Source organism: Dermacentor variabilis, chromosome 2 (genome assembly GCF_050947875.1).
Source record: "Dermacentor variabilis isolate Ectoservices chromosome 2, ASM5094787v1, whole genome shotgun sequence".
Lineage (NCBI taxonomy): Eukaryota > Metazoa > Arthropoda > Arachnida > Ixodida > Ixodidae > Dermacentor > Dermacentor variabilis.
The window spans coordinates 40,456,143-40,480,287 of NC_134569.1; the positions used below are offsets into that span (position 1 = coordinate 40,456,143).

General features: G+C 45.3%; 1 protein-coding gene across 2 annotated transcripts in view; it reads right to left on the reverse strand.

Annotated features, from left to right (window-relative positions):
• LOC142571681 (integrin alpha-9-like) overlaps window positions 1-24,145 on the reverse strand; it is a 61,661-nt gene that overhangs the window by 29,011 nt on the left and 8,505 nt on the right. Inside the window, exons 2-11 of one of the 2 annotated variants that reach the window (XM_075680212.1) lie at window positions 19,260-19,393; window positions 17,375-17,481; window positions 10,602-10,722; window positions 8,590-8,696; window positions 6,679-6,724; window positions 6,174-6,257; window positions 5,852-5,940; window positions 3,573-3,647; window positions 2,855-2,998; window positions 1,721-1,823 (exon numbers count right to left, since the gene is read on the reverse strand). In XM_075680212.1, the coding sequence (XP_075536327.1) occupies window positions 1,721-1,823; window positions 2,855-2,998; window positions 3,573-3,647; window positions 5,852-5,940; window positions 6,174-6,257; window positions 6,679-6,724; window positions 8,590-8,696; window positions 10,602-10,722; window positions 17,375-17,481; window positions 19,260-19,393 (1,010 nt within the window). The remainder of the gene's footprint in view (window positions 1-1,720; window positions 1,824-2,854; window positions 2,999-3,572; window positions 3,648-5,851; window positions 5,941-6,173; window positions 6,258-6,678; window positions 6,725-8,589; window positions 8,697-10,601; window positions 10,723-17,374; window positions 17,482-19,259; window positions 19,394-24,145) is intronic. The other variant, XM_075680213.1, reaches the window with a different exon arrangement.

A 24,145-nucleotide genomic window follows, 5' to 3' on the forward strand; every position in this document is an offset into this window, starting at 1 on the left:
CATCGCAAAAACGCCACAACGCTGCCGATAAAAAAAAACAAAAAAAAAAACGCGCCAGCAAAATTACACCACTTTCAGCTGGAACGCCTTTTTTGTGTGTGTATCTCCATGTGTGGGTGTTTTTTTTCTTTAGCGTTTTCCTCTCTGTCATCTTTCTAACCCCTATCTCCCATCTCCAGTGTAGGGTAGCAAACCGGATACTGATATCTGGTTAACCTTGCTGCCTTTCCTCTTCATCTCTCTCTCTCTCTCTCTCTCTCTCTCTCTCTCTCTCTATATATATATATATATATATATATATATATATGTGTATATATATATATATATATATATATATATATATATATATATATATATATATATATATATATATATATATATATATATGCATGCGCCGTGAGTGTTAAGCTTCATGACATTTGTTTACGGGCTGCCACTCATAATTTTGAGGTAAGAACGTAAGATCTGTTATCAACAACTTTAGTGGTCGAATAGTGTAGCAATATAACCCGGATATAGAGCATGTCATATAGCATACATAAAACATGAGCGGAACCTCACGGCATGTGTAACTGTGCTTTTCCGTGGGTCAGTGTGGTTGTATGCTAGTGAGCGAGGACTCGGACACTGCTTTGAAAACGTGGCGTGTGTACGATGCTTCGTTTTTTTGTATAGGTTATCGTCTTGGTGGAATTGTGCCGTGATTGTGACTCAGTGTTCGTGTCGCCTCTTGTTGAAATAAACGTTTTCGAAACGGCAACGCCAACACCGACAACAATCGCGACGGCGAAGCCGCCGATAATTCGCTTGGAGTGTCCATGTAATTGCTATCGCAACAAATTGCCCTTATTCAAGAACAGCGAGACCGTCATACTACCCTGCCAACTCCATCCAGCATACCAACCAGAAAAAGAGCAACGATCATAATGAATGAACAAAATTATACACTGCTCAGAAATATATACATATACTCAAGCAATGTTTCTAAATACTGTTTCTTCTACAAGGTATACTAAAGTGCTCGAAATATGGAGTATACCTCTATAACATACACACTTTATGGAAATGCCCAGCCACGGAATATCCTTCTATAAACTCACGGGAAGAGAGAATCGCTCCCCGACGATTTGGACCTGGGAATTCTTTCCTTTGTCAGCTTCATCAAGGAAATTCTTAATGAAGACTACAGAGTCAAGGCTCGGACGCTGGGACCATTTAATAAACGTTTATTGTCTCTCTCTTATTTCTCGTAAGAAATCTAACCAGCATATTCTGTTAGTTTTTTCCCAATATATTCAGCTTCCACCAGACGTTAAATGAGAAATTATTCGAAGTTGCCAGGACTAATTTGCTGCGCACTGGTGCTACCAACATTTGTCACACGGTGAAGTGCCCTGTAGGGAATACGCGTCCGTCTCTCTTCCCTCAAGAAGCCGCGAAAATAGGAATAAGCGACGACCAGCAAACCGTTGCAACAAGCGTCTCGATTGTCGGCTATTATTAGACATTTGACGCGCTCACAAAACGAGAGAGACGAACGGAAAGAGGAAGTCAGGAAGGTAAACAGTAGAATGGAAAATGCGCCTCACGAGAACGCTTGGCTTCGCATTGAAGAAGAGCTGCCGACGCGGGTACTTGATTGGTTAGTAAAGTCAGCTACTTCGCCGCTTTCTCAAGTCATATCACAACTCGTCTCCTCCGTGGCGATATATTGACGCACCTTGAATTCCGTCCAGGTTGAGGTCGCCGACTTTGGCGATGCTGGTTCCGAAGCGGGCGGCCGTAGCTCGGTGTCCCTCCAAGTGACCAGAAGCGTACAGTCCCTTTGAAGATGAAATAAACAGCAGGCGGATGTTGTGCGCTTTCAGACAATGACAACATAACCATTCAATGACCAGCTTCAGAGCTTTCACGCTGCCCCTATATATGCAACCTCAATGAACTACGATGATAAATACGTTGTTATTTTTTTTTCTCCACAAGAAAGAGGAGAAATGAGAAAGAATAATTAGCTATGGGGCCGAAATTTGAAGGATTACAGATAAACTTGAAAGAAAGTTCGAAGCTTAAGAAGAAACATGAAATGATCGCGCTGTTGAGCAACAGCAAGGAAAATAGTAGGCGCAACGTTACCAGTTATAATGACAGCAGTATTGATTAGAGATCAGACGCAGATGGATGACATCCTAGTTAAGAAATAAATAGAATCTGGCAGGTCATTCAATGCGATTAATAGACCGGTGGTCTATTATCGTGGCAAAACTGGCGTATAGAGGGAAGGAAAGCACATCTAAAAACGGCAGAGGGAATAGTGTACAAAATTTGCAGGCGAAGGATGGGTTCTGCTGAAGCAGGACAGACGTAATTGAAGATCTGTATGAGAGGTTTGTATCTTAAAGTGTACTTAAGATAGGATGATGATGACGACAGTTCTATTTTCAGCTTTTCTTTATCTAACGAATAGTAAGTAAAATAATGTCAGAAGACAAAGAAAACTAGTGACATGGGCGGCTTCCTGGGTCCGTAGGCAACGCAGGCGAAAATGTCAAACGGATGGGAAATTATAAAAAAAGGAAAAGAAAGGACGATCTTACTTTTAATGTGCCGGTATAAGTCACTTATTTAATCATTTCGTCACGAAATAAGAAAATAACTATGGGCGCCAAAATGTCTACATCATTCTGTTTCTAATAAAGAAAAGAAAGAAAGAAAAAGGAAACGAGGTCCAGCCATGAGTGCACAAATGTGAACGGCAGTAAGCCCGCTGCTGCTTGATCATTTGAGCAGTGGCTTCTAGTGAGAGCGGATCGCATGGAATTCTGTCCAGCGTAACCCGACGCCCGGCAGCACTTACCACGCCGGTGCTTCGGTAGACGTAGACGCGCCCTTCGTCCTGTCCGCCCGGTATGCTGTGCATTGGGGCGCCCACGAGCAAGTCGTCGATGCCGTCGCCATCCAGATCGGTGGCCAGAAGCGAAGAACCGAAATACTCGCACATCTATGGACAGCGAGAGAAGAGCAAGCCAGAATGTGATTGCAATAAGAGCAACAAATATATATATATATATATATATATATATATATATATATATATATATATATATATATATATATATATATATATATATATATATATATATATATATATATATATATACTGCAGGCGGTGAAAAGCAGGCAAAACCTGAATGACAACATCTGCGGGACCACCGCGATAAAAAAAAAAAGCGTTGGTGTCGTCAGATCACTGTAGCTAAGCAATGCTCAGGAAGGAAGGCCATGCACCAGGCAGTGCTGAGTGCTGATGCAGAAGGGCAACGCCTCCTCCGCGCCACACTGCAAGCACTGCATTTTAAGCTGTTGATGCAGTCCCAGCTTCCAGCAGCAAGAAAGAGTTGCTGAAACCCACGCGTGGATACAATGATTTTTTTTTTTTGCAGGCACGACGAGACGTTGTTGTGTCCGCTAGGCAACTTGACACAGATTGTCGAGGCGCAGGTGTCGAGGTGTAACGAGGCGCAGTGCATCCGGGAGCGCAGGCTAGTGCAGTCGCTGCTGAGGGAGAAGCTCACCTGCGATCCGGAGAGGCGGCTCTTGATTACGACGCCCCTGTCGTTGCCCGGGCCTTCGATGCCGAATAGGAGCACCTGCCAAGTAGAAGACCACGCTTTCAGTGCGTGCGAATACATTCACAAATGCAAGGCAAGCGAGGGCGTTTCTGGCTGCCGACACACCCTGTCTACCACTCTTCAGATGGACAAAAAAGTACTATTGATTGATTGATTGATTGATTGATTGATTGATTGATTGATTGATTGATACAACCGCACAGGCAGCATGGCATGCAAGAGGGACAGCAAATATACGGGATGTTCATTTCTAATTTTTACGCAATTTTTAAATTATTGCCTGTTGCAGATAATTCTAGTCCTTGAGTTAGATTATTCAGGGAGGAATATTCAGTTAATTAAAATAATGTTGACTAATTAATTTCCTAATTATATTACGGCGCATATTGCGATTTACGGATTGTAGCCGACGAGCTTGCAAGGCATATTCACTTGGACTTAATTTCCAGAATGGCACCAAATTAGACATGTGCGCCCTTAAACTCGCCGTAAAATGCACTGTTGTTCCATTTACTTTTTTTAACAACACTTTCTTTTATGCACTGAAACACAAAAGTAACTGGAACGGCCACTTATTTCGCCCGACATGTTGGCAAATGATATCTCGAAACTGGCGTCCTCCTGGAAATTAATTGCAAGTGAATACGTGATGGCAACTTACCGGCTACAATTAGTTAATTGCATGACCTGGCGTAAGGTCATCTATTAGGATGTCAATTACTGAACTTCAGTTCATTACTTAATTATGTGCTTCCGATTCTCGTGTTAGTAATGTCCGCCGCTTCGAATAATTCAGCTCAAGGACTCAAGGGCAAGAATAATACTATCTACTGCAGAGGTGACTTTGAAAAGCTCCGTAAAACTTAAAAATTATCACCCCGCATAGCTTCATGTGAAAGCTACGGCGCGAAACAATTGGAAGGTTGACATGTTATCGTCAAACATGCTTCATCATCATCATCATCAGCCTGGTTACGCCCACTGCAGGGCAAAGGCCTCTCCCATACTTCTCCAACAACCCCGGTCATGTACTAATTGTGGCCATGTTGTCCCTGCAAACGTCTTAATGTCATCCGCCCACCTAACTTTCTGCCGCCCCCTGCTACGCTTCCCTTCCCTTGGGATCCAGTCCGTAACCCTTAATGACCATCGGTTATCTTCCCTCCTCATTACATGTCCTGCCCATGCCCATTTCTTTTTCTTGATTTCAACTAAGATGTCATTAACTCGCGTTTGTTCCCTCACCCAATCTGCTCTTTTCTTATCCCTTAACGTTACACCCATCATTCTTCTTTCCATAGCTCGTTGCGTCGTCCTCAATTTGAGTAGAACCCTTTTCGTAAGCCTCCAGGTTTCTGCACCTTAGGTGAGTACTGGTAAGACACAGCTATTATATACTTTTCTCTTGAGGGATAATGGCAACCTGCTGTTCATGATCTGAGAATGCCTGCCAAACGCACCCCAGCCCATTCTTATTCTTCTGATTATTTCCGTCTCATGATCCGGATCCGCCGTCACTACCTGCCCTAAGTAGATGTATTCCCTTACGACTTCCAGTGCGTCGCTGCCTATTGTAAATTGCTGTTCTCTTCCGAGACTGTTAAGCATTACTTCAGTTTTCTGCAGATTAATTTTTAGACCCACTCTTCTGCTTTGCCTCTCCAGGTCAGTGAGCATGCATTGCAATTGGTCCCCTGAGTTACTAAGCAAGGCAATATCATCAGCGAATCGCAAGTTACTAAGGTATTCTCCATTAACTTTTATCCCCAATTCTTCCTAATCCAGGTCTCTGAATACCTCCTGTAAACACGCCAAACATGCTTAGCATGCAACTACTAATTCCGCGATACTCCTTTTTTTTTTTCATCCGTATTTCTATGTCCCGTGAAATAGAGCAGCAGTTTCCACGTACATGCACTGGCAATAGGCTCGGAAACCTGCGATTTTACCTAGTCGGTTGGTCTTTTCAAATACGCATCAGCGATGCTTGGAAGGTTCATGCACTGCGCGCTGTGCACTGCGAAAGTATAGGGCCGCACGGGAGAGGGCCTCCATTCTGTTGCTCACGCGTCGCCGATTTGCGCTTTTTTTAGTATTGTATTTAGCAACTAACATTCCCGGGGAAGGCCGGACATTCTCAGAGGCAACATAATTTAACTATCCTTTCTTCGGCAGCATGCTGATAAAGCTCTTCTCACCGCTCCTGTAGGTTCTGCGCTCACCTGTCCTTTGTAGTCGGCGCCACGCGGTGATCCAGCGGCGACGGTTAGCTCGCGTTCCTGGAATAACCTTCCCGTTGTGACGGAGTAGCCTGCGGAGATAGACGGAATGTAGACATAAATATGATGCCTGACGCGTATCATACCGCGTATATAGGCTAAAAAAATCATCAAGGAAAGTTTAATCATTCTTTTTGCTTTTAACGCAGCATGAAGCCGCCGTTACAATTGAAGATTTATTTTGTACGAGTAGTTCTCTAAATGGTCGATTTCTAAACCCCCCCCCCCCCAAATAAAAAGGTTGACAAAATAATTTATTAGGTACCTTTGTACGAATCTTTCTCCTTTCTACCTAGAAGCATGTGATGACTTGTGAGTTGATGTGCTTGGTTGTAGCGTGTTATTGAACCTGCGGAAAAAAGCAATATACATATTTAGTATTCTCGCTGCCAAGGAAAAAGACAAGAAATGTGTTGTGACCGTATTCTGTAAGATATTTCCTCCATTTCTTTTCTTTTGTCCTACATCATTCCTCGCACTTAGCTACCGTCGAGATTGGCCACTCTGCGCTACAAACAGTGATAAAAATTTAACATAAGTATCACAAAAATCCTTACAAAAACGGCCCTTGTTCTGTTCTATTCGAATTTTTTTGTCTTCTAATTTCTATAGACATTAGTCTCAGCTAACTTTAGCCAGAGTCTAAAATATGCCGATGCACTCTCAGACGACACGACCAAAAGTGAGCAACATGCATTTTGTCGCAAACTCTGGCTAAAGTTAGCTGAGACACCCTGTATACATAGAAAAAAAAAAACTCCTTGACGCACCTTCCCAGTTGTAAAAGCCTGGTATACCGAGGACTAGTCTGCCGTCCTGATGGAAAAGGAGGGGAAGAAGAGAGAACAAGAAGAATGATTAAATTCTGGTTGCTTTACGTGCCGGAAAAACGATATCATTACGAGGCACGCCGCAGCGGGGGGGTGACTCCGGATTAATTTTTACCCCCTGTGGTTCCTTAGCATGCACCCAATGCAAGGCACACGACCGTTCTTGCATTCCGCCCCCCATCGGAATGCGGCCGTTTTTGTAACCGGGATCGAACTAACGTCATAACCATGGAGGTATACCGCGGCGGGTAACAACACTAACAACAAATAGTGAGTCAAGCCCGATAGCTCTTGCAACTCTCAACCTTCGTTTGAACGGATGGTGCAAAAAATAAACAAAAATAAATAAATAAAACCGACGAAACGCCGAACTGCTACGTGAAAGACTGCCGATAAGCAGGAGAGTATGCCATCATTCGTTCCCTTTAGTTGAGCTGTTTTTATAAACAAGACAGTGCTAATTATTTACGGCACATTGTTTCGCCGAAAAAAGAAAAGAATCTGGCGTAAGGTGTTCGCAAAACAGTTAAATTTGAAGCAATTACAAAACAGACATTTCCCATTTCTCAGATTCAGCAGCTCAACGTTGCTTTCACCGGCTAACGTAGCGGCAGGACGAAAGTAGGTCGCATCTATTCGATGAGAGCTGTCAGGCAAGACTGACTGCGTAACAATCCCTTAGGCATTTGGGCATTGCGTCCTGCACTTTGGAATGAGTGGCTCATGGAATATAACTCGCAGTGGAACTCGTCTATAGCCTACCGCTACGGCACGCCATAGCGGTATAGCCGAGGCAAAGAGCGACACGTTCTCTTGAAGAGAAGCCGAATCATTTAATGTATCAAGGACAACACCATCGGACTTGGGATTTATCAGTATGTTTCACTAAGCAGGATTATCTTCCGAGAATAAAGAGATGGGTGGCAGACGTGGAGACAGCGGACCTGTGCATTACTGAAGAAACCCGAAGCGAGTGTTCGGCGTGGACAATGGCAGTAACAACGGCGCAAGGTGGCGAAAACGCGAATTTCCAGGAAACATCACAAGATTTCCCGCATCTCTATTCCAGTCCTCGTAAGCTTGGCGCTCTAAAAACGCTGTCACACGTAAATATATGCAAATAAGCAGGACGTGGCGGGAAGGTCGGCCCCCGATCCTTATCATTAAATGTAAGTTGTCGTGCAAATTACCTGTGGCTGATGCGCTCCCGAATGACATGTCGTGCCTTAGTGCACAACGTCTACAAACTCGCGCGTCATTCGTGCGATCCGACGTCACAGAGCGAAGGATAGTTACAGATCAACGAGTAGGTGCATTACATGGCGCAACCGTATCTCAAGGCTTGTGCCAAATTCAGTGAAATTGTTCAATGTTGCATGTTTGTTTTCAATGGAATCTAGCAAACTCTCATTTAAGTACGATTACAGTGCTAAAACGTAGCTGAGACATAAAATATGACAGTTCTTGTTCTTGCGCCAAAATGATGCATACAGGCCGCAGGACTTACGTAGTAAAGAAGCAACAGAAATTGCGAAAGAAAGAAAAGGGAAAAAAAACGAAAGAGAGAAAGAAAGGAACAAACAGCATACGGGGTGCGGCGACAATGTTATCGGCCTTGGACTTTATACGGAACAGCACGGCGACGGCGACGGCGACGGTAGAAATGCGCCTGGAGTGTCAATATAATTGCTGTCGAAATAAAAAGAAAGAAAGAAAGAAAGAAAGAAAGAAAGAAAGAAAGAAAGAAAGAAAGAAAGAAAGAAAGAAGGAAGGAAGGAAGGAAGGAAGGAAGGAAGGAAGGAAGGAAGGAAGGAAGGAAGGAAGGAAGGAAGGAAAGTATCACATGCTCACCTCCGTGAAGGCCGCCGAGAATCCCAGCTCCGCCGCGTAGTAGTAGTAGTCGTAGTTCACCGACTGCTGGGCTGTTGAGGTACTTTGATTTTGGTCTATTTGGTCATCTGGGACACAAGTCACGCCGACACACCTACTAGCACTCCGCTCGCTGTGAACGCCGCACTCGGACATTCACTGTACCCTCTGCATGTCTGTCAGGTAACCTAATTGCGTCTGTCTGCTTAGTTAGTTATTTCTCGCACTTTCCTTGTCCACTGCTTGAGGAATGATCTTACGAAAGCTTACGCCGCCAGATCGCTTACGTTCCTTTCCCAGATTTTCCCCTCCAATTTAACGATGCAGAGACACGCACCTGAAGTAACAAGAAAGACTAACGCTAGATAACGTTTACACTTGCCGAAATGTTGGAGCATTACTTCCTTGTTGCTCTATAAGAGTGCGTCCCCTACTACGGCGTGCCTCATAATCAAATCGTGGTTTTCGCACATAAAGCCCCATACTTTTTTTTATAAGAGCACGGTGTTTAGAATGTTGATTGAGCAACATTCCTTTAAAAAATTACAGCGGTTCCAGTGAAAGACAAAAGAACACAGGCGCTGTGTTGTTTTGTTTTTCAGTGGTCCCGTTGCTGCGCTGTTTTTCTCGGAATGTTCCTTGTTACCGCCTTTTATTGTTTCCAGAGAGGACAGCAAGATGATTATTATTTTTTTTTCTTCTCAGGGCTCATCAATTTGGCTCAGCAATTTACCGATTGATTTTTGAAAACCCGTCAAAGCATGGGTAAACAGCAAGCAGCGGCCGTTCTGATTCCAGTAGACATATAACTTAAATACATGACTGAAGGCAGAACATGCAATGACAAAAAAAAAAGAAAGATACGAGCAAATAAGAATGCACGCCATGTTTAACGTTCGCTTTCAACATGCAGACAGCCGTGCACTGGTACAGCGAATGGCCGGCAGGCGTTCTGAGAACGGAGAAACGTGACTAACCACTTTCTGTAGCAAATGCTCGCGGGCGCATTCAACGAGGGGCAAGCCTTATTAGTAACAAGGCGCCGTGCGTATTTCGGCGTGACCTGTGTACATACAAGTCGCGCACATTCCATAAATGGCGCCAGACTCATTCAAGGGGCCTGTAAGCCTACTAGCAACAACAAGACTCGAGGATGTCGGCGTGACTTGCTTACATAAAGGTCAAGGCAGCATGCAGCGGGGACCTTAAGCGCATTCAATTGGCTCTTATTAACGAAGTCAAGACACCAGACGCGAGGTGTACCGTACATGCACAGAAGCTCGTTGTTTGTGCGCACAGTTTCCTTTGCGCCAGAGAGAGGCAGAGTTCTCGCGTAAGTTTATCGCGGTTAAGTGTTCCCAGAAGCAACACAATGGTATAGTCAAGGGTTGCAGAAAGAAGGGAAACTGTAATACCTTGTCAAAACAATCCGTTAACTATCACGGGACGGGACAGAGGCATTCTTGGCATTAACACGATTATTTTCCTCAATTTATCACCGTAAGCACATTCGTGCATTCTAAAATAGCTCAAGGTATTCTGTGCGGGCTTGTTCAATACCTTTGTCATGAGATTAGGCGCGTATTTTTGTTTTCCTTGGCAGTTATATGGTTGATAAAACACTGAGGAATGCACCGCTCAAAAATTATCATGCATATTATTTAAATTAACAAGTCCCTTTCTAATTCGTCCGGCATTTTTCTGCAGAGGGCTACCGAATCCAGTACCTACCATCTACCACCTAAGACGGGCGTACAGAAAATAATGAACAAATGTGAAGGGGACATGTTAAAATTTGTTACTGGAAAGTGAAAAGAACCACGATGCGCATCATGATGCACTATCACGCAGGGACGGGCACAGGCATCGGTAACGAACGAGTTGGCTCTGGTAAAAAAAAAAAGTCAATCACAAAGGCAAGCGAAATGACGATGTGCATGCAGCCAGTAACAACAGGATTGACGAGAGCAAGCATGAAAAAAAAAAATACTCACTTCTTTTGACTAGTGGGACCAGTTTCTTAGGCCGCCTAAGGTTTCGATCGAGCACGTAACAAGCGCCATTAGCTAGGTGGACTCCGTACCATTTCTGGTTTTTCCACAGGGGTGCACAGACCTGAACGGAAGATGGCATGTTATTCAGTGCAAGTCCTGCGCATTCGTTACCCGTCACACGAACAAGCGTAACAGACCAAACTCTCGATGCAACTGAAACATGCTTTGATTTAAAGTCTTCCATTTGCAACGAGAGTTTTGTGTATACGAAACGCGTGCGAAGAATAAAAAAGGCGTTTTCAATACGTATTTAGTTTTTGTGTTTTTCGTTTTATCATGTCCCCTAGCAGGTTACAGAAGGGATGCGTGATGTTCAATCGCATATCAACAAAAATTCAATTTGAAGAGAACAGAACGCAAATAAGAGCACGAAAGCATCTTTATAATACTTTTTGTAAGGGAAAAGGAAGCGCAAGAAGCTGCATTTTGTAGGTCGCAACACTTAATAATTGTGAGCAGCTTTTCGTTAGCGTTGTTTGGGCAACATCGCTGCCAGCGCCGTGGATCGAAAGTCGTACGGTGTTCGAGACAATCCAATTTTTAATTTTCACTTGTGAAAAAATGTGTCACTAGAAGCACCCACAAACCGCGAATTCAAACCGAGGGCAAGTTGCATCCGGGAACAACAGTGTCTGGATCAGCAGTGCCGCCAAAATTTTAAACTTCTCGGCTTACGGGCACAGCCTGAAACTGACATCGACGGGCACACTGCGCAAGTCCGTGCCATTAAATTCTCTCCAAACGCGTCAAATCTTAGTTGCATGCAAAAGCATCAAGATGAGAGGGAGCACTGAAGGTTTGAGAACTAAGCTTTCTTCGAGTCATCAGTGGCCCACAAACTTTTGTCTTCAGCATCGCGCAGATTACGCTGGCTGTTGATGAGCGCGAACAACCTTTAGTAAGTCCGGATCACCCAGTGACGTAGGCGCGCTGACGCGATGAGTATGTCAGGAACATCCCGCCAGCCGACCTATATATACTGTGCCGAGGAAAGCAACATCGCGTCATCGCGTCACAAACCGCTTCACCAATTTCCCGCCACGATCACGCGACATCATACAGCTTCGCCTCAAACGTCGTCATCTTCGCGTAGAGGCTATTTATCATAGCTTTAAAGTAGTTATTACAGAAGTCGCCCGCGGTACCTAGTGCCATACTGATCTTGCAGAGATTTACCATATTATTATGTTATTACCAACTATATTATTAATATATAATATAATAGTAAGTAATATAAGTAATATTGCCATATTACCAGGGACTTACCAATTCAGCACCCTCGCCGCTAACACACCAAGTCGCTGCCTCACTTACCTGCCTTACTCCCTCTCCCCTTTAGAAGAACCCTACCTATATATACTGTGCCGAGGAAAGCATGTGTCGCCTTGAAAAAGACAAGTCCACTTGCCGAAACGTTGGCTCCCGCTTTTACCTTGTTCTCGTTTTGCTCATTACCATATTACAGGAGCTCACGGCTTCCGTGATAAATTTACACCTTCAGGTGTCAACAGCTGGTACGTTAATATGCAATCCAGAACCAATTTTACAAAGTGGAGTGGCACTGGAGGTTTAGGGTTCGACTCTAAAGCTCGCATAAATTCACTGAACTCGGTGAATTAGCGGTATAATTGAGTAAAATCAGGTAAGCATCCAAGTAATATTTGCACTTTTTCATGCAGCTTGTGCATGCTGGAAGCAATGATTCAGCCATAAAGAGTGAATCGCACAAAGCGTTACAGGCGAAAGTCAGCCCAGAATAAAACATGCACGAAAGTTTTGTATGTGTACGCCGTCGTATTCATGATACTGCGGGATATACGTATTACATTTTGAAGTTCGTTGTAGAGCCGGTAGTCAACATATAAACAACCACACTTCACAAAAGCTGTGCAGAGCGCAACAAAAGAAAAATCCTAAAATTTATCGTGTAATTTACTTCAGTGCATTGCACTGACGCTTGGAGAAAGCTATGTTAAGAGAAGGGAGGATTATATGCAACGCATGCAAGTGCGACCTGTCTTTGATTTACATGTTCGCACAGACATGCATTGTCATAAATATAAGCATATGGCATACGTGCAGGTATTACACATGTAGACAAACACGTGAATGCGTCTCTTCTACAAGACTTGTATACATCCAACATATCCACGTAACAGCCCGGAAGGGCTTACAGTATTGTGAATAAATAAATAAATAAATAAATAAATAAATAAATAAATAAATAAATAAGTAAATAAACAAATAAATAAATAAATAAATGAAACACATAACTATTGGCAAACTCACGCACACTGTGACCAGCCGGCTAAACGTATGTAGGTTCTCACAATGTAAATATCTACCTACGTAAAAAAAATCACGCAATTTGAACCTCAATATCTACACACAAAGCACACAAATGTAGAGGTTATAAGCAAATGGCGGAAAGATCAATATAATTTTGTGCCATAAGTTCATCCAGCGCACGCTTCAATATATAAATCTTGCAAAGGGTGCACAGGCCAAGTGCAGGGCTTTCCCGGCAGTTCAACGCCTCGAAAGACTGGGAATACGTCTCGGCGGAACGAAGTACGTCGAAATCACAATCATTTATTACAATCTTGCTCGGGTTCAGGTGAAACTGAAAATATCGCCGCCGGAAACTTGCCTCCGGTCCGGGGAGATTCCCCAGGCAACACGGCAATGAGTTCGCGAACATCCCCCCCCCCCTCCCTTCTGTGCTTGCATTCATAGGCTTTCCGGTTTCTGCAGGATATCTCGTCGTTAAGGTCTCAGATAACGCACGGCTGTTGGAGCACAGTGGAGAGTCGAAAGGATGTGCTGATTCCGGTTTGCTTACGTCGTACAGCCCACGTGACGCAGTTCCGTTACTCGATGGGGAGTTGGAAATAAGTGTTTTGGCCTTGAATAATGACGTTGTGCACTGTAACATCTCAATGCATTTGAACCTGTCCGGGTGGATGTTGGTTCACCGATTTTGTTGACGCTGAAACGTGTTGAATAACTGAGGATCCTACTTTAAACACTGTAGTTGCACACGATACAAATAACAGCAAAGTTTTCTAGAAGCTGTCTAGCAAAGGCACAATGCCATATGGAGATGTGATATGGAAGGGGGCAAGGAAAGCGACCTATGTAGGCTCTGTTCACAAACAGGGACACTCAGACACATAATGTGGGAATGCACCCCGCTCCCGTTCTCTCATCCCCCCGTCAGCAGCGAGACTGACTGGACAGCCTGGCTCAGGTCCGGAGACGCCGACCGACAGCTTGAACTGGTGGACCGGGCGGAGAAGGGCAAGCAGGCCCAGGACCTTACTTGAGCGCGATCCCTCAGCCAGCTCCCCCTTTCCCCTTCCCGCTTTCAATAATGTTTACTACCACCACCACCACCACCACCACCACCACCACCACCACCACCACCACCACCACCATTAAGAACGAGTGCATTTGGTATTCGAACAAAGATAGAACGAACCTATGAGATTTGCGGGTACAGAGCTCCAACAAGAAACGCAGAAAAAGTAAGACTGTAGGTAGATACGATCATGCGTTGCCATCAATAAACTTGACAAGTTCACCCACCGCAGAGGCCGCGGCAGAAAAGCAGCAAGGACCCAGTCGGGCAAGAGCTTCCCCGAATTTTCCGCGTAGCCCTCTCCCTCTTAATTTCTCGTTTTCGTCGCAGCGGAATCCCGAAAGAAAACACACACACACACACACACACACACACACGCATATATATATATATATATATATATATATATATATATATATATATATATATATATATATATATATATATATATATATACCATCTTCGGTTTCTTTCTGTCTAAACCGGTAACACAAACCAAGGGTTATAGCAGCCCCAATCCAACATAAAAATTAAAAAAAAGTGCTAACAACTTTAGGTTCCAAGCAAGGTAGGTCTCCATAAACAAATTCATACGTTTAAGCACAAACCTATGTATCAGGGTGGTGAAAGGAAGCGTGCAGGATGAGAAGCAGACGAGGAACGTCGGCCCAGTGTTGTTCATACTTTTCGCCCTTGTGCCTTTCTATAAGCTCTCTCTCTCTCTCTCTCTCTCTCTCTCTCTCTCTCTCTCTCTCTCTCTGTGTGTGTGTGTGCGTGCGTGCGTGCGCGCGCGCGTTCACTGACGTTAGGTTAGAACATGCACAAAGAAGAAAAAAAGAACACGACCGCTACAATCTTGCAAAATCGCGGACGATCGAAAACTTATGCTCATGTAACGCAAGATGAACATAAATGCGTTAAATGACCACCCTCCTTCATACTGAACTTATCAACATGATTGCAGGCTTGGAAGGTATCGGCGTTCTCTGAAAGGATACGGAAGCTGCAAAAGCCGACAAGATGTGGCCTTTCTTCTTTTCACTTTAGAGGTTCTTTGCTGCAGTTTCTTAAGTCGACAGCGACTATTTGACCTACTGACTGTATAGGTAAAAATCTTGCTTTCTTCCACTCGCCGTGGTTGCTTAGTGTCTGGGGCGTTGCGCTGCTATAAGCACGAAATCACGGGATCAAGTCCCGGCCACGGCGGCTGCATTTCGATGGGGGGGATAAATGCAAAAACGCGTGCAGTGAGTGCATGTTAAAGAACCCCAGGTGGTGAAAATTAATCCGGGGTTCCCCACTAAGGCGTGCCTCATAACCAGACCATGGATTTGGCACGTAAAACACCATAATCTAATCGTTTTTTTTCTTCGTTGCGTTACTAGTAAGAAAAGAGAGAAATAATCGAGAGAAATAAACATAAGGCCACAAACTCTTACGAGTGGCTCCCCTGCTGGTGCATGGTTCCAACCAATGCCCGGTTCCAGTTCAACACATTTAGACCTCATTTGCGCTGATATATACATTATAACCCTGGAAACAGCGAAACGTTAAACGGACACTAAAGTGAAACATCATATCAGTGTAGATTGATAAAGTATTCCTAAAACACTCTAATTTCGTTGATTTCTAGGTAATAGGTTGATTATCAGGACAGGAAATGACGGTCAAAGTACCATTAAAAAATTTCGCCCGAAGCAGCCGGGCCGGTACGTCCATGTGACGTCACTGATTGCAACGTATTCTTTCCCATTTCGGCCGAAGAGGTTTTAAAGAAGCGGAGACGATAAGACTCAGGCAAGCATTCGTTATAAGCAGAGTGAGATATAGCCTCGCCGTTCAAAAACTAAATAGGGCCGAAACGACCAAAGTGAACGCCATCATCCCAGGGCAGCGTGTAACGCTGCCCTGGGACTGCAAAAAAAAACCCGAGCACCGGGAGACTGGAGGCTCTTGGTATTTATAACACTTATGAAGAGCACGTCACGGTAGTGGTCGTGGCAGAGAGAACGTCTAAATTCGACGGAACAAGGAAGGACCATGCTGCAAAGAGTGAGATAAGCCCTGAGAGCGCGGTACGGCGGGGAAGAAGCAATTTTGCTACCCAAACAGACAAGAGAGATAATTCTAGCTTCACCAGTTCCAATGAACATGAGCGCTGAACACCACCAAAGAAGAAAAGTACGATCAAAGGCCTTAAAAAACAAATATAGAAGAAATCCAGACATATATACTACACGGACGCGTGTAAAGTGGCAGCAAACAAATTCAAAATAGTCGCACTCGATCAGTATACAGCGATAACGGCCTCCGTTCGGACCCCTTCGGCCTGCACAGTGGAGGTAGCAGTCATAGCGCTGTCTCTTGGAGATGCAAAGCAAAAGAACAATCTGCGTTGGTCATGACGGACTCCCAAGCAGCGTATATACTTTCGTACATGACGGGTACTGTCTCACACAAAGTCCACGTAATGCTAGGCACCACCCTAGAATGTCCCCACGCGATAACGTGGTGCCCTGCGCACTCTGGACTCGAGAGAAACGAGAGGGCGAACCGAACTGCTCGATGAATAAGCAACCGAGCACCGGCAGGTCCTTTAGAGGAACCCCCGAACCAACCGCACGACATCCTGGAAAAACAAAGAATAGAAACAAATATACAGCCGCCCACACTTACGGAACCTTACGGGGGAATGGGACAGGGACTGGCGCCGCACACAGACAAACACATATCCACAACTCCAAAATACTTAGTAAGGTACACCCTGCACTCTACGGGAATATCTGTCCTTGGTGCAGGGAGCAGCCAATTCTTGCCGACGTAAAGTGGACGTGTAAACTACACCCTCCAAATTCCAATGCGCCCCTTACGGTGCAAATTCCGGGTAACATGCAGTGGGATGTTTGGTTTGGTAGCGAAAATCTAGAGATCCAGAGAGCTCTTTTCGATCAAGCCCAGGGAGCCGCAGAGATAAATGGAGCCCTGAAGTGAGCGACCAGCCCACCGCCCAAAACCCCCAAGAAAAATAAAGTTTACACTACTACTACTACTTCCATGTTCATTTTTCAGCTTTTTTAGAATGCAAATTGCAGTCCATATTTAACGCCTTGGCTACAGGCACGGACAGCCGGCATTTGGGACGTCACGGCGAGATGGTGAGAGAACTTCAAGTAGGCGTCACCAACAGTCTTTCGTTGTTGCGTCTCTTCCTGCTTACCAAACATATTCGCGCGATGAGAGTGGCTGATCTGGTATCATGGCAGGGTAAGTTATCAACACCACTCAGATAATTTTTTTTCTTCAGGGTACATTTAAAGTAAAAATTGTGACGATGGCTGTCAAAGACACTTACCACTACGCTCCCGTCGGGTGAAACGTCAAGGGACATGCCAAGGGTCATATTGTCCTTCAGGTCTCGGTAGCGCATATTTTCAATTGCATCTTCGTGGTCCTCGTTGCCTGAAATAGTCCTTGAATTAATCATTTGACTACTGAATAAGGCGGCGGCGCGGACGTCCTCGGACGGCCGCGTTTCCTGCGCAGCGAATAAGCGTGGCTGCACTGTTATCTGTTCATCATCCCAGACTTGTAAGTGGTACCACCGGAGAGAGAGAGAGAGAGCAAGGACAGGAAGGGCAGGAAGGTTAACCAGACGAGCACCCGGTTTTCTACCCTACACTGGGCGTGGGGGAAAGAGGAATAGGAAGAGGAAAACAGGGAGAGGGTGCCACCGGAACTCCTCGTGAAGTGACAGATGCGCATTAAATATGAACGAACTCGGTATGCTGAGTAACACACGCAGATCACACATGGCGCGCACACACAAACGACACGGAAGCTCCACTGTGACACCAAAGTGAAAATAAAGACAAAGAGTAGTGGGATAATAGAGATGGATAAATTAGAGAAAAAAAAAAGACTATTCATGTGGGGAGATAACCAAAAGGTTTCAGGTTAAACACAAAGGAAATAGCACACAAATCGTGTGCATAGTTGTAGAACAACCGATGAACGGTACATTAGATAACTGTCATACTGCGGGCGCAAACATGCATATATTCTCGTATATTCCGTGGCATAGTTTGTTATGCTGCTTAAGGCGACATTTATAGATATTCGCATACGTCGATGTTCGTTAGCGGAGCAAAGGCATAGAAAGTAACAACCAAGAAAATTTCATGCTTTCGATACGTTGAAAAGTAGCGGCGGTCGCGTTGAGTCGATGCTCCATTATACGCGTGAGGCTTCACATAAGTAAAAAAATAAAGACCATGCACGAGTCAATATCTCCTTAAAGTGTGGCGTTGGCGCTTTTGTGACATAAGAGAACGTTCCTAAAGGCGAGAGCTTCCGAAATTACCAAACAAGGGGCACTAAAATGTCTTCCATACGCATGCCAAGATATCGAACTCGGCAAATGTATATACGTATACCGCTCGCGCGCGCCGCGTGGTCTATATACGCAGACTATTTTAGTTATTCTCACGTCACGCTTCAGAAAGATGTGACAAATGATCCAACAGTTTCGCTTCCGTCTTACTCAACGGTAGGTATCAAACGTGCTGTTTTGTACACGGTACCAGCAGTGAAGACTTGGGAGCGGACATATACAGCGTATTTAAGTGTTATGCGTATTTAGGTGCCATCGCTCGAAAAGAAAAAAACAACGACAGAAAAACACACACACACATCGACATGTGCCACCGTCGACATGCCTGAAGGAAGGAAGGAAAAAGTGGAGAAGGAAGGCAGGGAGGTTAACCAGTTTAGCTTAACCGGTTTGCTACCCTACACGTGGGAGCGGGATGGGGGATGAAAGATGGGGAGCAGAGATAGAGAGCACATAACACGGCACACACATCGTTAGTTACAGTCTGTCACTCTTGCGCGGTACGTAACATCACTGTCCCAGCCGCTTGTCCAAGCCCGTCTCCTTCATAAACCGAAGTAGTCCCTTCGTCGCCTTCAGCTGCGATGTCTTCTGTCGGCGATATGTGAAAATAGTTGCAACTGAAGAGCTCTGCTACAGCATGCCACGTGTTCCTCACTGCTTTGTGCAATGTCTTCATTGCTTCATTAAGCTAGCCCTCATTACAGCGTTCAGAGCAGAAATTCAAGATGTTTTATTAAAGTAAACGCACGCGTTTAATGGTCACCGGGCGTGACCTCAATTCGGTGCAGTGTAGTTCAGCTACGGAGTGAAATTGGTTTGGCACTGGCGAAACACGCTCACTCACCCGTAGCGTCGACGAGCAGCTCGACGCAGGGCCGGCCTTCCTCGAGTAGCGGACAGCGGTAAAGCACGCCAGGTTCGTGGATTCCGTGCCAGTTGCCGTGCGACGAGTTCGCCCGAATCGCACCTACGAGAGCCCTGCGCAGTCGCAGTGCAAAAAGAGCACCAGCCGGCTAAAGGACACAATCCACAAATATGAAGCAAACGCCAGCATGATCATTTCCTGATTACTGTAAACTATAAAAGAAGTACGCACCATTGTTCTTTGTTCAATCAAGCTATAAAAATATTTAAGAGAGAGAGAGAGAGAGAGAGAGAGAGATTAAATGAAAAAGGCATGAAGGTTAACCGAAATAGAGTCTTTTGGTGTGCTACTGTATGCCGGGGGAGGGGTAAGGACGAAAAGAAAGACAGAAAGATTAGCGGAGAAAGTAAACAAACGCGTGCAAAAAAATAGAGGAAGCTGAAACATCTCAAACAGGCCTAGTAATGGACTATGTCTCAGTGTCTTCAACGTAAGAACTTCAATAGCGTCTCGACCGACTTGTGGTGTGACGACCGCATATGCTAGCATTCCAGGCTGGTCGTCGAGACGAGCCAGCGCGATCGCGAGTGACTGCCTGTGTGCCCTGTAGCAATGACATAGGCAAAACAATTATGCGGATCCCACGCACTGTGGGAATAGACGTAAGCGAAGCATTCTGGGCTGTTTGCTTTGATTGATGATAATTAGCGGTAACGTTGACGGTGAATGTATGATTTCTTCAGCGTTTAGTGCAATGCGAGAGTGGTGAGATGATGGTAAACGTTACCTTGCGTGTAGGGCTGCTGTTTATCTGCGTACTACACAGAACACACACAGCAAAACGTACTTGCTTGAGGCGTGGTTGTGCGCCATTCTTCATAATCTCTGAGAGGGTTGAGCATTATCACTGCCTCACGTGGTAGGCCACATCGTGGCAGAAGGGCTAAACTTTAATTGAATCATGGGGTTCTACGTGCCGAAACCTCGATCGGTATATGAGGCACGCCATACTGGCGGACTGCGGATTAAGGTTGACCTCCTGGTGTTCTTTAACGTGCACCTCAATCTAAGCGCACAAGCGTTTCTTTATTTCGCCCCCGTCTAAATGCGGTTGCCGCGGTCGGGATTGAACCGGCGACCTCGAGCCACAGCGCAAAGCTACCGCGGTGGGCACAGAAGTATTGATTTGACATGTGACCTCTTCCGTAGTGTAGCCTAGATCATACGGTGCGCTTTAATGCGGCTCTGCTTCTGCACGCCCTGCGTAAGTTGTTCGCTTCAATCAATCAATCAATCAATCAATCAATCAATCAATCAATCAATCAATCAATCAATCAATCAATCAATCAATCAATCAATCAATCAATCAATCAATCAATCAATCAATCAATCAATCAATTCATCGGCAGATTACTTTCACGATTCATTCCCTCATACAAGGAGCCAAAACGATATTTTGTTGCATTCCGTCGTGGATATTTTGAGGCAGTATTGTTACGACAATAGCGACACCACGATAAAGGTGTTACACTTGTCGTTTCATGGCTGTAACATGGCGAAGTTAAACACAGCGGTGTCACATCTGTCGCTGTAAAGCACAACACGGTTGCGTATGGCTGGCTGGCCGAGAATCGCGGAAGTTGCATGTACTGCTCCACCCGACAAGATCCTGTGTCACCTAAAGCAGGCTTTCACCGACTACCATTAAGGAGGATCGAAGCCTCAGAGAAACATAGACTGCCGCATATATCAACTAGTACGGTATGTGATAACGTTTTTATTTGTGCATATAAGCTGCTTTGTACAGACAGGTTGCAGGAACACGGTGCATTACCTACCGAATGTGTGAAGAAAAACAAAAGCCATCCGGTAAGATAATCATTGTCCCAGGCTGGAACGCTTAGAAAACCAAGGTAAGGATGTCTGAGGCCAATCATGCTGTGAAACTATCGTGAAACATTTTGTTTTCCGAACTTTGCACAGTGAATGATCCATGCATCTGCGGGGATATCTGCATAGTTCGCATATGTTTCCGATGACCAGACAATTCTTCCAAACAACATTTGAAAGCTACGGTTTCTGGAGCAAGGCGCCTGCTGCTACCTCAGCCGATTTTGCGTCCTGTGGCGCGTCATCTCATCTGTGAAGTGCACACGCGGGGTGATCACCACATAGATTTACGAGCGAGCCTTCCCCAGTGGGCCTGCAGTTAAGCGGTCGTCCGAGGTCTATGAATGACTTGGTTAACTTTCACGTGGCACTGCTGCATTTCGAAATCGTTCGCAGCGGACGAGGCGAATACATCACACAGCGTTCTTTTTTCCACGACCAGTTTAAAACACATCCACCGACACAACAAACCACGGATGTCGTAAGGGAAAGGGCGTGAGAGCAAAGTCGATATGTACTACACATACACCGTACAGAATAAATTCGCACTGCCACGGAAACCGACCGCGCGAAACGGGCATCCAAAAGCCAGGGTGGGAAAAGGGTGAAAAGCTCAGCTTTCCTTTTTTTTTTTTTGCCGGTGGTGTTGTGCGCAATCGCGTCACTCTCGTGGCGAGCAGCGCGGCTGTGGAAATCGCTTGTCCCGATTCGGATCGGAGGAGGAGGAGGAGGAGGAGGAGGCGCAATGCACTTTCGGGCGCGTTCTTTGCGAAGTGCGCATGCATGACTGACTGCCTCACTGGACCGCGTTATCCTTGCGGCTGAACATAGAGCAGTTCTATGCATTCTGGGTGCGCCTGGCCACTCTGACTTTATTTACTCCGTGCGCGGCTTGGTTTCCTGCCCTCGAATGGAAAGCGCCATCGCTCCCCTCGTTTTCGCACGCAAGTGCACGCCCGCGGGGCCAGTAGGTGCGGGCCAACGCAAATTTATGTCTTTATTCATTTTTTACTGGAAACGTTTGCGAAAGCTTAACTGTGTAACAACCGGCACCTAACCCCCTCAGCGCTCTATTTAGGTGTGCAGTAATGGAATAGCCTTTACGCAGCAAAAGGGCGTGGACGGCGACTCCTTTGCTTTCAAGAAATTTAAGGCTCGTCTTAGAGGATAATGCAGTTGCTCTTGAAAGACTTTCGCTGTCCCATTAATTGTGCGGTGATACAACTGTGCTGACACCAGTATGCTGATGTATAATAATTTGGCACAAGTGGAGCATAGGACAAGTCATGTAATGTGTTAACAGAGTGGGTGCTAAGGGAAGGGAAGAGCAGTCGAATACGGCGCGAAATAAGGTGGCACGGTGAGACCTGAGACAGTGTAATATATCGATGCCTTCCGCTCGATTCCTTCCCCTCTTATCGTCCACCGTTTATTATCCCGTTTATAACGCCGGTGGAGCTCCGCTCTGACCACTGACAAAGAGCAAAAAGGAATGGAATTGGCATAGAACTATTACATTATCCCGACCTAGGATGTATGCAGGCTAGGGATAAGTCGACTGACGCAAGTCACCGCTTACGCCTGCAGGTTGCTTGCACGCGCGCGCGCGCACGCACGCACGCACACACACACACACACACACACACACACACACACACACACACACACACACACACACACACACACACACACACACACACACACACACACACACGCACGCACGCACGCACGCACGCACGCACGCACGCACGCACGCGCACGCACGCACGCACGCACGCACGCACGCACGCGCGCGCACGCACGCACGCACGCACGCACGCGCGCGCGCACGCACACACACACACACACACACACACACACACACACACACACACACACACACACACACACACACACACACACACACACACACACACACACACACACACACACACACACACATTCTTTAATAGGTGCTGCATTGCGATGCTTGCCTGTCCATACGCCTGGCATGCCACTCCAGGTGCGATTTACGGTGCATGACGCCATCTGAGCGACACGAACTCTGCCACCGGGGGGGGGGACGTTCTGGTGAGCACTTCCTCCCTGAGAGCCACAACATGACCAACATCGAGAGATCCTTCGAGGTCGCCTTAAAGCTTTATATTCAGGGTGTTCCAATTATTGTGCCCCAATACTGAAAAATATGTAAATGCCACGTAGCTGGACAGAACAAAGGTATAATGTTGTTTGCCGTCGCTTGGAGCTACACAGATTATTTTTTTTTGCATTCCGCATAATTCCATAATTAATCTTAATTAATAACTTTGTCAAATATTACCTTACGCAAATATTACGGAAAATTGCCGCGCGCGCGACAATTTCGCGAGTATTCGTGGGCTCCTTTCACGCTCTGAAAAACTCTTATGTAACACTTATTGAGCAACAAAAAGCTGTATCGGGAGTTTTTCACGTTGCGCTACAATTTTCTCATTGACATTTTTAATCAAATTGCAATATTCGAGAAGTTGATTAATCAATTAAGGCTAATTATGCAATTAGGCGGAATACAAAAAAGAAATCCAAGTATCTCCAAGTGACGACAAACCACATTACCTTGGTTCTGTCTAGCCACGTGATATCTGTATATTTTTAAATCTTGGTGCATGATAATTAGGACACCATCCTGTAAAGGCGCCCTTCTTTCACTGTGAAGACCATAGGTCCTTGGACCCATGGTCATCTCAGCCATCCTCGAAGAAAGAAGAAACAGAGATCAGCTCATGGAGTAACTTGATGAATTCTTTCTGAAAAGTATTTTATGTGGATTTTTTTGCTGACATTTCTTTCTGTCTTCCCATGATTAGTTCACGTTTGTGTTGTATTTAAACTTATTCAACGTTTCTTTCTCTGTCTTCTTTTCTTCGTGATCATCAGACTTGTTTCGGTAGCGTCTTGTTATTTTGTTACTTATTTTTCCTCTTTCTGTATTGTCG